The sequence below is a fragment of the Clupea harengus genome, chromosome 25 (genome assembly GCF_900700415.2).
Source record: "Clupea harengus chromosome 25, Ch_v2.0.2, whole genome shotgun sequence".
NCBI lineage: Eukaryota > Metazoa > Chordata > Actinopteri > Clupeiformes > Clupeidae > Clupea > Clupea harengus.
In genome coordinates, this window is record NC_045176.1 from 4,914,622 (window position 1) to 4,928,335 (window position 13,714).

General features: G+C 46.2%; 1 protein-coding gene across 4 annotated transcripts in view; it reads right to left on the minus strand.

The window, feature by feature from the left end:
• Nucleotides 1-2,823: 2,823 nt before the first annotated feature.
• The window catches only part of sntg1 (syntrophin, gamma 1), a 31,180-nt gene continuing 20,289 nt past the window's right edge, over nt 2,824-13,714 (minus strand). For all 4 annotated transcript variants that reach the window (XM_031563202.1, XM_031563201.1, XM_031563203.2 and 1 more), the window contains 6 exons: nt 13,016-13,132; nt 10,842-10,913; nt 10,001-10,153; nt 8,149-8,241; nt 7,209-7,319; nt 2,824-5,831 (listed from right to left, as the gene is read on the minus strand). In XM_031563202.1, the coding sequence (XP_031419062.1) occupies nt 5,649-5,831; nt 7,209-7,319; nt 8,149-8,241; nt 10,001-10,153; nt 10,842-10,913; nt 13,016-13,132 (729 nt within the window). In that variant the 3' untranslated portion in view covers nt 2,824-5,648. The remainder of the gene's footprint in view (nt 5,832-7,208; nt 7,320-8,148; nt 8,242-10,000; nt 10,154-10,841; nt 10,914-13,015; nt 13,133-13,714) is intronic.

Sequence of the window (13,714 nt, forward strand, 5' to 3'; positions counted from 1 at the left end):
TTTTCAGTGTGTCCTCCAACACACTGACACGGGAAACTTTGACGGGTCCATCTGACAACTCGTTTTGGCACTTAGAGGAAAAAAAAAAAAGTTTGTAAAGACTGTACAGATTTGATACTACTGACTTTATTTTGAGGAACTCTGCCACAGATAATCAAACAATCCTGCAATACCTTCCCTACCCCAAATGTGTGGAATGACATGTCCTTTTAAATCCAAAGCTTTTTTTTTCTTTCTTTTTGAAATCTGCTTATGAGCTAATGATGTCATTTCCTGTAGATGATACGCAAGAACAAAAGCCAGTTAAATTTGTAGAGTTGAAGAGGTACCCCATTAATCACTGTGGAAGTGACTCTATGTAACTTTGGATAGGGTATTTCTGATCCATTGTAAGAATATGTTAACTTCTATTGCACTTTAGTCTCCTATGAAAACTCAATGTCCTTTCTAGCATATTTACAACAGAGAGCTTAAGGGTTATTTTTTCCTTGTCTCACGGTATGGAGTCTTATATATTATGCAGTCACAGCTCTTCTGAACCTGTTTTAAGGGCCCTGGAATAATGTACTGTGGTGCCGTATAGTGGGCTATGTGAGGTGGCAGAATATGAGGCCAATTGCTCATCATCTGCCACCGTGACGTTAGCAGCAGTAGCTAGTCGACGTGTTTGATACATTTACAACCAATGAGGTCGCTAAGTAAACCACTCCCACAATGTTTCTGATTGGTTGACCCTTGGAAACAGATTTGAATGCTCTTCGTGTCTTTTCATCCATAGTTGCGGAATTGAATACTTCGAGTGTCGGAGAATGGTGTTGACCGGGTCAGTCATACGGTGGTGGAAGTGCTGGGGTGGCTTAACATTCCCTTTGGTCCTTGAAAATGGACGGCATGCTGTTGGCAGACTATCACAGAGCCACGTGTGATCTTGTTTTTTTTTTTTCTTTCTCTGATGTGTGTCACTCTGAATTTGTTTGTAAGTTCGTGCTTTCTTTCACAACCATGTTTTCAATAAATCTATTTATATCACTCCTTTAAGAGTCATCAGTGTGGCCTTCTTCATTCAGGTCCAAACACTGGACAGGGTGTAATAATGACAATGATGGACATAATATGGTAATTTGTGGATCTGAAAAAAAGTAGGAAGGATTAACCGCCTCAGTTGCTACAGTTCATAACGATCATATCTCAGTTATGCCACTGTTTCGGGCACGATAGTGGTTCGGGAGGTAGAGGAGTCGTTTAGCGGTCAGAAGGTTGCTAGTTCGATCCCGACGACTCCTCACCAAGGGTTGAAGTGTCCTTTAGCAAGACACTGAACCCCCAACCGCTCCCGAGATAGTAGCCTCCGCCATCGGTCTCTGAATGGGTAGATGTCTGAAGCATTAATCTCTAAAGCGCTTCGAGTGCTCTCTGAGTAGAAAAGCGTTATATAAATGCAGTCCATTTACTGCAATATCCCCTTTCAATGAATGACTTTCTGGGAGTATGATCTAAACTACTCCATACCTTCAATCTGAACAATTCACAATTCCTTGCCTTAAGCCCAATGGCTGTTGAAGAACCTGGCCCATTCTTCCCATTGGAGCACTGTGCAATTATCAGGATTCTCTGCCTGTGAATCCTTCCAGCAACGCGTATATGTCATTTCCTGTGTAACAGTATGCATCCCGTGAGTATTCTGCACAGTTGAATACACAAGCTTTGCACTCACAACAGCACTGAGTGACATGGAAGAGTTGAGACTCATGCGTGCTAAGTGCGCTGTGGCCTGAACCTCCACCGGCGGCTGTGCATAGCTAAGGCCAACTGACTGTCAACACCTAGGGGGCGGGGGGGGGGGGGGGGGGGCAGACCCATTTTAAAGCTTTCCATAGAGCATTTTTTTTTTAAAACTTGCACAGAGCCAGCAGTGGGGTGCCTTTGTGTCTGGTGGTTTGAATAGAATGTATTATTCCCTCTTGAAGTGTGACTGTGGGTGAGAGGCTACAGTAAGAGCACATTGACAGTGTGACTGTGGGTGAGAGGCTACAGTTAAGAGCACATTGACCGCATTCCTTCAGCATCCCACAAGCGGTGATGAGAGGTGAGGTTCTTCAAGCTTTTGTTCACCTGAACCTGAACATTGCAACACTCCAAGCAAGCGACTCCCATTGATGCATTGTGATCAGTGTATCCTGACCACCTGGCAACACCATGGCAACACAAGACAAGATGCTCACAGACCAACAGTGATGTAGGTGAACGATTACTTTGAGATTGGAAATGGTTTGATGCGAGAGACTCCAGTTGTTGCATCGTGAGTGGTGTGAAATCCTCTTCCCCCCCCCCCCCCCCCATCATCTTCACTGTTCACCGGATTTTCACCTTTGCCAGACTGATGAGTGGAACGCTTAAGTTGTCAGTGTTCGACATATGCCCCTTAGTTGTCCAATATTTAATTTATGGGCACACTTTTTTATTCATGACTCTGGAGAGTAAAAGTGTACACTGTTTCCTGTCCAGCCTCCCAAGTCGTACTCGTTTAAACTAGGCGGCTCGCTGTCACTGCCAGTCTATGTCTGCGTGTAGTTCCACAGTGTGCAGCTGCACAACAGCCGGGGACTGTGTTTTGTTTACCATCGTACACAGGATGTGAGTTATTTAAAATCATATTCAGTCTGATGTTACAAAGGCCAGAAACTACATTTGACAGACTAAAATCTCTGCTCTCCCTTCCCCCGTTCAGTAACACTGAAGGTGAACTTTGTATTTATTTACTCCTGGTGAGTTTCAGCCGACAGTGTTTAGAAAAAGGCAAAAAGCAGCTCACCATTCTCCCTGTTTTATAAAATCTTTATTATGGTAAGTACACTGTACATTCTTTATTAAAACGAGACTCATTTGGCCAAAAATAAATCAATTCTCTCGAGCTGCACTCCACTGAAAATTGGATCCATCTCAATAATATGCGAGAGAAATAGCACAGAACAAACAGCACTCCTCTCATTCCCTGCCACCATCTCATCGTTTGCATAGAGTCGATTATCCTCGTGTTAACTGATCAGAGCTTGATTTTCACCCTAGTCTTAATGTTTTTCTTCTGTTGTCTGGGGAGTGACATGGACATTTTATTAGGTCTTTTTTTATACACAATTAATTCGAATAGCAATTCTAACGAATCAAAATCATCAGAAAGGTGACTTCTGTCTGTGTGAATTATTGCAAGCTGAATATCAATCCACCTTGAGATAATGGGCTGGGTCATTGAAGGTTTTCAGTTTAAGGAATAAAAAAGTATCACAAGGATATATTACTACTCTATAAAACATTTTACTGACCCTTTCTTTACATTTGAACTCTGACAGTAGTATCAAATGCATCAATATAGACATTGCGGTAGCAAACTACAAACAATTAGCCCAGTCTTTCAGCTGACAGTTGTCAAAACAATAATCTAAAAACCACAAATTATCTCATGAAACCAACATGTTTGGAGAGGACATAGAGAGCATTCAGAGAGTCCCCGTCAGATGTTGAATTGCTAAGATCCAGGATGCTACATACATGGTTTGCCACTGTGTGTCGAATCATTTTGTCAACTTTTGATTATCATGCCTAGGTGTCAGTGTCATGACAACAGTTCTGATTATGTACAAAGCTCTTGTATAAAAATATATGCTGTGATATTTACCTTGGGCCAAACGTAAGGGCATGTAACTTGGTCCATGTTCAGGAGAGGGGAGCGGGGAGAATGAACACACACACACACTCTCTCCATGACTAAAACACTACTGGACAGCAGCATTCTTCCTCAGGCGAGATGAATGCTAAAGCAGACATGTTTTTTTTTAGACGGTCCTGCTGAGGCTTTCATTTAACCTAAGAGAAGAACTTCTAGAAAGAAATGTTCTTGGTGAGATGTCTCTCACGAAATAGGATACAGTTAGTTTCTAGTCGGCATGTGGGAAGAAAAACAATTAAATTCTCAGCTAAGGGGAAATTGCATGGTGGGAAAAAATACTGAAACTAACCTTTGCCAAAAATCTCCAAGGGTTTTCTAATTCAGTTTGAGAGGCAAATTTTTCAGCCCCTGAACAGCAGCCATGTTCCAGAAAACCAACATGGAGGGCCCTAATTTCATTGATGGGAAACATGGCAGGCAACAAGCAAAGTCCGCCGTGCATGACACTAAAGCTAATTCAATAACTTGGCAAAATCATTTTGCTAATTTCATAACGTTAGCAAGATTCTAAGCGCACACGTGGGTGGATCAGCGCACAGACGCGAGAGTTCTATGTATAAATCAGTTCCTTCAAAGCAACACGTGTTTCCCATGAAACTCCTAAGTGATTTCATGTTGGGCAGAACTCCCGCACAAGAACCTCCGTCTCCTCTGGTGTGTTCTGCTCCATTTCCTCTGGTGTATTCCGCTCCGTTTGCGACTGGAATGATGTTGTTGGCGCTATTGTATGAGGTCTACTGAGCTCCATGTGAACGTTAATAAGGTATGATCCAATGATTGTGATTGGCTGATAAAGAATGACTTCATTGCCACATCCGTTAATTACTCAACCCATTAATGCTTGATTGTACCCTGCTCTGTATCAATGAAATGAGCTATTCTCTTGTTGATGCGCGGTGCTCGTTGCCCTATTAAAGTATGGGTCAATTTTTTTTACATAACTATCAAATATGGGTCCAAAGTGTAAACAAAGTGTCGAACTTTTGCCAGTTTTAAGGTAAGCTTGAGCAAGGCAGTGCACTACTCTCAAGCTTAAAACTCTAAATTTAATATTCTCAAATTTACGATTCTTCCTTGTAGTTCAAAAGCAATTGGTAAATATTGGGAATTTTGTCACATAAAGTGCATTTGCATTACAAGTATGATGATAACTCAACACTACTATTCTCTGTCTTCATCATATAAACATCTCTAAACTCCAACTTTATATGTAGCCTCTCCTTGAGCCCAGGATTGTTTCACAAAGCAAGTTCACAGGTTAACCTGCTACTGTCAGTAGGCTAAATACTATGAAAAGAGTAAGGGTTTCCGGTGAACTGAAACAAGCACGAAGGCAATTTAAAGGGTGGGGTATGCCACAAATGGCTGGCAAATACCAGCTCACAAGGAAAAATGGTAGCTCATGTCAGCGACCATGACCACGATCAGGATCATTTTTAATGTGATGCTCCACGATGAACTGGTGACCTTAGTTTGATTCTCAACCAGAGTATTTGAAAGACCCACGGGTGAATTATTTCCTGTTTTGATGAATTGTCAGCCACTCAGCCAGAACAGTAAAAGATCTAAGCAAAACCACTGGAGAAATGCACTGTGGATTCATATCTAAACCTTTGCAAGCATTTCTATACAGTGCCCTCTTTTGCTTTGTTCTGGTACAGTTTCTCATTTGTGTGACCCTGCACTAGAGTAGGGACTTAAACAGGGGCCATGGAGCGACCCTGCACTAGAGTAGGGACTTAAACAGGGCCCATGGAGCTTGTAGTTGTGATTTGTTCTTATTTTCCTGTTGATTAGGGCCTGTAGTCCAGTCGACTTTTTCTGGTCAGATCATCCTCCCCCAGATGTTCGTTCGTTGTGTCCACATTCAGTCAATGTGGTATGGGACTCATGCAGTTTCCTGACACTAAGACAGAACCGCCGCTCAGGTTGTGTATTTGATCTTGGACGCCGGCATGGTGGAGGAGACTGAGGTGATGGTGTGTACCCCGGCCCCGGCGGCGGCGTTCTGACTCCCCACGAACATGGGGTCCAGGCAGGCCACCTTGGCGGCGAAGAACGCGTGGATGCAGTGCAGCACGGCAAAGAGGTTGGAGAACTCCAGCTCCTGGGGAAAACACAAGAGAGAGGAGAGTGAGGTTGGAGAACTCCAGCTCCTGGGGAACACACAAGAGAGGAGAGTGAGGTTGGAGAACAGCTCCTGGGGAAAACACACAAGAGAGGAGAGTGAGGTTGGAGAACTCCAGCTCCTGGGGAAAACACAAGAGAGGAGAGTGAGGTTGGAGAACTCCAGCTCCTGGGGAAAACACAAGAAAGAGGAGAGTGAGGTTGGAGAACTCCAGCTCCTGGGGAACACACAAGAGAGAGGAGAGTGAGGTTGGAGAACTCCAGCTCCTGGGGAACACACAAGAGAGAGGAGAGTGAGGTTGGAGAACTCCAGCTCCTGGGGAACACACAAGAGAGAGGAGAGTGAGGTTGGAGAACTCCAGCTCCTGGGGAAAACACAAGAGAGGAGAGTGAGGTTGGAGAACTCCAGCTCCTGGGGAAAACACAAGAGAGGAGAGTGAGGTTGGAGAACAGCTCCTGGGGAACACACAAGAGAGTAGAGTGAGGTTGGAGAACAGCTCCTGGGGAACACACAAGAGAGAGGAGAGTGAGGTTGGAGAACAGCTCCTGGGGAACACACAAGAGAGAGGAGAGTGAGGTTGGAGGACAGCTCCTGGGGAACACACAAGAGAGAGGAGAGTGAGGTTGGAGAACTCCAGCTCCTGGGGAACACACAAGAGAGAGGAGAGTGAGGTTGGAGAACTCCAGCTCCTGGGGAACACACAAGAGAGAGGAGAGTGAGGTTGGAGAACTCCAGCTCCTGGGGAACACACAAGAGAGAGGAAAGTGGGTCTCAGTGGGGCTTGGAGCTCATCCATTATATACAGGTGCGCCATGAATTATTGACGGCAGAGAAAATGCCAGCGAGCCGACTCAAACCGGCCAAGGTAAGACCAAATAATGGCTGAAATATTATCTCCGATCTGGCGTGGCGGGCACTATTCATCTTGATCTTTCACTGCCAGCCATATCTAAGTGGCTCGGTCTCGGGGAAGAGAAAGCAGGCCGAGTCAGCTCCGAGACTGAGTACAAATGGAGGCAATTCTGAGCCTCCCACCAAGTTGGTGAGGCTAGGAGATGATTATTTGAGCAGGGAGGATTACGCCTCGGCTATGAGACGAGCACAAAGCCAATACTCTCCCTTATGTGAGGGTAATCCTCCATCTGATGATTCGAGTGCCTCTGTGGAGGGGAGCATTGTTATGGGCTATTTTGGCCTCTGCTGAGACGGTGTGCCTCTCTCTTTAATGCCAGACAAACATTACGGTACAAAATGTCACCGGTGTGGAGAATTGGGATCAAAAGTCAGATTTTTTTCAGTGGGAGGAATCTTCATGCATAGCTAAAAAAAAGGCTCGGAGAGAAAGAAATGCATTACCTTCGCTTCGATAAGTTTGGTGTCCTGATTCTGGAACAGAAATTTGATTTTGCTCTTCCCGTCGTCAGAGGAGCCTTTCAGCTGGGAGAACTTGTATCGCCAGAGCACCGCCTGCAAGCCACAGAGTAATGGATGTGTGGGGACTCTTGCATCGTGTTCATTTGTTGAGTCCAAATAGATTGCACCACAGCCCCTCGATGAACAAATCCATTATGAAGGTCTCCAAAATTATACCAGCGAACACAATAGCTGCGGTATGATTAATAACACCGGCTGCGTAAAGAACCCTCATTATAAGCTACATTAGGACACAATTCAAAGTCATTCCCAAAAAAACATTACAACTGAAATAGGAGCACAGTAAAACTGAGATGTGGACTACTGTCTGCCACTGGTATTAATCAGTCACTCTCTCTCTCCCTGACATTTCCATAGCATTCCATTATTCATTTTCTCTGGAACAAGATTTCTAAACATGTAAAGCGACCCCCCCCCCCCACACACACACACACACACTGATTAGTTCAGCTATACACTGATTGCAAAGCATGTCAACATGTTCTGTTGGACCTATTTAACATTGAAATGTTTCCAATCACATAATGAAAAGTGTCTGCTCTATTCTCTTTTTCATGAATTGTCTCAGCGAAAGACTGAAACAACATCCCCCCCTTTTAAAAAACACAATCCCCCATTCCTCTGAGCTTACATTTACATTTAGTCATTTAGCAGACGCTTTTATCCAAAGCGACTTACATATGTGTGACTTACAATGTATACACATTTTACATTTACACTGATGGCACACTGCACATCAGGAGCAATTAGGAGTTCAGTGTCTTGCTCAAGGACGCTTCGACAGGGAATCGAACTAGCAACCTTCTGATTACTAACCGACTTCTCTACCTCCTGTACCACTGCCGCCCCAATCAAAGCTTACCTTTGAAGCAGCATCAAAGCAGACAAAGCCCATGCCGAAGTCCACGGTCAGTCCCATCAGATGGCTCTCCATTATGCAAGCGTACGTTTTACACTGAAAAAACACACATTTGTGCCGGCCAGATAAGTGAGACCCCAAGGTACAAGACGTCAGAAAGCAATATGCCTCCTCTTCACTCTTACTGACCTCCTTAATGGGGCAATTAGTTTATTAACTACAACAGACTCATTCATGGAGGGACATTAACGTTTGGTTTCTCTTCACTGGCAGGAGGAGGGAAAAATGATGGATTGAAACGTGATTTATTGCCAGGGTGGTTCAACCTTGGCAGGCACACGCAAGCTTTTTTTCTTCCCCCCCCAGACCTGCTGTGAGGTGTTCGAGCCCATCCGTGTTATCATGGCAAGGGCAGACACATCCCAGCAACAACCTCACTGCTATCCGATCTGATGAAGACCCGGAGGAGTTGAAACTCTGTGGCTTCCAGATAACGATAACAAAAGAGAACTCTGGGGGGACTAAAACACTAAGACGCCTAAAAAAAAAACCCACCTCAGTGATCCCTGTTTGACCCCCCCCGCCAACTATAAAAAGATACAGGGTGCATGGACAACTGCACGGTGGTTTGTTCATTATCTGTCTGTTTTACACAATCCCTCTCCAGTCACCCCGTCTCTATGTTGCTCTGCCACCTTCTTGCTTTCTCTCTCTCTCTCTCTCTCACACTCTCTCTCTCGCACTCTCACTCTCTCTCTCTCTCCATTTAGCCCATCACTTCTTCCCCCTCTCCCCTTCTCAACTTCTCGCCCTCTCTCTCTCTTCATACCCTTCAAACTAATATCTTGCCTGCTCTCACACCTAATATAGCTCTCAGAAAGCGACACCTCCACCATCTTCACCGCCGCCAGCAGCAGCACTCACTCACTCACTCAACTCACTCCACTCACTCACTCACTCACTCACTCACTCACTCACTCACTCACTCACTCACTCACTCACTCACTCACTCCACTCACTCACTCACTCCACTCACTCACTCACTCACTCCACTCACTCCACTCACTCACTCACTCACTCACTCACTCACTCACTCACTCACTCACTCACTCCACTCACTCACTCACTCCACTCACTCACGCACTCACTCCACTCACTCACTCACTCACTCACTCACTCACTCACTCACTCACTCACTCCACTCACTCACTCACTCACTCACTCACTCACTCACTCACTCACTCACTCACCACCCACCCACTCACTCACTCACTCACTCACTCACTCACTCACTCCACTCACTCACTCACTCACTCACTCACTCACTCACTCACTCACTCACTCCACTCACTCACTCACTCACTCCACTCACTCACTCACTCACTCACTCCACTCACTCACTCACTCACTCACTCACTCACTCACTCCACTCACTCACTCACTCACTCACTCACTCACTCACTCCACTCCACTCACTCACTCACTCACTCACTCACTCCACTCACTCACTCACTCACTCACTCACTCACTCACTCACTCACTCCACTCACTCACTCCACTCACTCACTCACTCACTCACTCACTCACTCACTCACTCCACTCACTCACTCACTCACTCACTCACTCCACTCCACTCACTCCACTCCACTCACTCACTCACTCACTCACTCCACTCACTCACTCACTCACTCACTCACTCACTCACTCACTCACTCACTCACTCACTCACTCACTCACTCAACTCACTCACTCACTCACTCACTCACTCACTCACTCACTCACTCACTCACTCACTCACTCACTCACTCACTCACTCTCACTCCACTCACTCACTCACTCACTCACTCACTCATACCTGTATCCTCTCCACCTCCAGGAAAGTGGCCATCTGAAAGGCTTTCTCCCAGACGAGCAGCTCGCACTCCAGCTCCACGCTGAAGAAGGTGTCCTCGCCCGTGTCCACCTGCAGGCAGAAGCAGTGCCGCCGCTTGTCCACGAGGTCGCCATCCTGAGGACGCAGACGGACGGACGGGGGACACCGTTAATGAAGTCCCTTGTGTCAAGGACATCCAGGGCTGATGTGACTGAGAGTCTGAACTCACTTCACAGGGGAGGGGTTACACGCGGCCATTGCATAAATACACATACAGTACGTTAATAGATCCTTAGAAATAGTAGATAATTGGAACGCGCCTACTCGAAAACCCCAGTGAAATGCTCACAAAGGTTAGTTTTTGTTGTTGTATCCTGCTGTTGGGCAGTTATGTCAGTGTGTCGTATGCAGCTGTGGGCTACAGACAGCGCATGTTGTACTGTGAAGGAGGGCCTTTATGGATCCCGGGTACAACATGCGGCACGTTGTGGCTTTCTCCAGCCAGTTGTGCGTTGTTGCATCCTGCTGCTCAGAAGCTATGGTTGGGCAATTGTTATATTGGTTAGGTTAGGTTGTTGGGTATGTACAATTAAAATGTGTTTCAGGGATAACGTATTTAAGTGCATTGTTAAAATGTTTTTAGACATACAGTACTTTGAGGCCCATCACATGCCTTGGTGTGTTTTTAATTCGATAATCCCACAGATGAAATTGCGTTGTGCAGTTGTGTAAACCTCAATTTTAGCACATTGAAATAGGAAAAACTTCAGTGGTCACAGAGTTTAGAATTTATGAAACGGCACAACTCAGCCATTTGTCTTACCTTCAGGATTTTGAACATGATCTCATAGAGGGTGAAACTCTTCTCAGCCCTGGTCCAATCCCACGTGGTTACCTGCAGAGTTATTCAAGTTTTAGTATTCACCCAAAAAAGATTCACTTCTTGCTATTCATACTTTGAGATAATAACTTTGCAAGAGATTGAGGGGATACGTTTGTCCAGACAGCCGTGCCACCTCAGCATATGCATACGGAGTTGTTCACACAGCAGATTATGTGGAAACAAATGGTGTGTGTCACAGGCAGGCCGTACGCAGGGTGGATTTGCTGTGTCAGGAAACGGCATGTTTACAAGTGAAATGAAGACTGAAGCGGGTTTGTGAATGACCTTTCGGTTCTTTAAATATACATACATACATATATTGCCCTTTGTGGGGAAAACATTTCAGGTAATCTTTTTAGTTTATGCTACTTGTTTCAGGAAAGCAAAATATCTCATATTTTGGTGTGGAGACTGAATTTGGGCAACTGATTTTGTATTCAGAGTGTGGTGTATGTGTGTGTGTGCTTATAATATATTAATATAAATATTATACAGACACATGAGCACACACACACACACACACACATATCTATATATATATTAATTCATATTAATATGCATAAAATATCCCTACAAGGGCATATGTATGGAATTCCTTGTGCCTTTTTTGTGGACACTATGTATTTGATTAATAATTTGGATGAAAACGAAAAGAGAATAGTCCCGATGCACTGCTCTGGAGTTGCATCCTGGAGGACGACTGAAGTGTAAATGAGCTTTCTCTCCCCACCCACCTCCTTGAGCTGTTCCCACCATTTGCTGTCTTAAGTGAACACAGCTGCAATTTGCGTTGAAGCAGGCCAACAGCACAGGCTCTATTACATAAGCTCATTTGTGCTCTTTTGATGTGGACTACTGTAAAACACTTGGCTGCTCCTTCTAATTAGACTGACTGAGAAACGTTCGTTTGATTGCTAATTCAGTCATCAAAACAAAACACACTGAGGAGAAACAAAAACATCACCAGAAAACTGAGTTAACTGCGTGGGAAAACTGTCCCGAAGTGACGTGGTATCAGAGGCCATTCTAGACGCGAGGTCCGTACCCTCTATTACAAGCGACTCCTGACATTAATATAGATGTCATGCATCAACATTGTTCATCCCACAAAATCATCATCATCCCCGAGGGCTTGGAATGTTAATCACTGATTCGGGCCGATAATGGTAAATTAAATGGACCTCTTTGCATCAGACAGGTGATAATCAGGTTATGCTCTCTTAGCGCCGAACGGCTGAATAGATTAATGGCTTTCACAAAAGGCCCTCACACAGCCCAGACGAGGCCGTGTGTGAACAGTCAATAATAACGCTGGAGAAAATGGGCTCAGTGGAGATATAAATACTGCTTCAGTGACCTGCGTTTCTCCCAGCCATTCAGTGACCTGAGACCTATTAAGAGACCCAGCATAGTCTCACATGGAAAAGGTGGTTAAAGTGTATTGTGAGAAATGCACAGCCTCTAACCTGAGATCTATTAAGAGACCCAGCATAGTCTCACATGGAAAAGGTGGTTAAAGTGTATTGTGAGAAATGCACAGCCTCTAAGCTGAGCTCTTGAGAAGGAAACACCTTATTTGAGAAATAAGTCCCAAAGGCCTGAAGGCCAGCAGTGGACCCACACGGCACACGCTTCACCACGGGAGGCGGTTAGACGTGTCTCACAGCAGCGGACCCACACAGCACACGCTTCACCACGGGAGGCGGTTAGACGTGTCTCACAGTGGGCACACGCTTCACCACGGGAGGGGGTTAGACGTGTCTCAGGGCGGACCCACACGGCACACGCTTCACCGCGGGAGGGATGCGGTTAGACGTGTCTCACAGTGGACCCACACGGCACACACTTCACCACGGGAGGCGGTTAGACGTGTCTCACAGCAGAGGACCCACACGGCACACGCTTCACCACGGATGCGGTTAGACGCGTCTCACAGTGGACCCACACGGCACACACTTCACCACAGGAGGCAGTTAGACGTGTCTCACAGTGGACCCACACGGCACACGCTCCACCACGGGAGGGGGTTAGATGTGTCTCACAGCAGAGGACCCACACGGCACACACTTCACCACGGGAGGGGGTTAGACGTGTCTCGCGGCAGAGGGACTTACAGGCGGCGCCGAGAACTTGAAGAGCGAGGAGCCCCTCAGGGCAAGGAACTTGGGCGTGTACATTCGGTCCTGCACCATGTCCTGCTCCTTCTCCTCCACCCAGCCCATGTAGATGATCTGGCAGGAAGGAGAAACAGACAGGAGTCAGGAGCAGACGCATCATTCACCGTAGATGCCAGCCTCTTACCTGCCTGTCAGGCCGTGTCAGCCATGGTGAGATAGAGAGAGGGAGAGAGACAGAGACTGGGAGAGAAACAGAGAGAGAGAGAGAGAGAGAGAGAGAGAGACAGAGAGACAGAGAGAGGGACAGAGAAAGAGAGAGAGTGGGAGAGAGACAGAGAGAGGGGGTGAGACAGAGAGACAGAGAGAGAGAGAGAGAGCGGGAGAGAGACAGAGAGAGAGACAGAGAGAGAGACAGAGAGAGAGAGGGACAGAGAGAGAGAGGGACAGGGAGAGAGAGGGAGAGAGAGCGGGAGAGAGACAGAGAGAGAGACAGAGAGAGAGAGGGACAGAGAGAGAGAGGGACAGCGAGAGAGAGAGAGAGAGCGCGCGCGCTCCAGAAGCGCAGGGCTGCCTGAGCGGGCGCGTTTTTGAAAGCCTTGTGAGTGACGCTTCCAGGATGAGCAGTCACTCTTCATGATGGGTTAAGGGGAGCATCTCTTGACGGAATGCCTAGAGCAGTCACACACTCTCTCATTG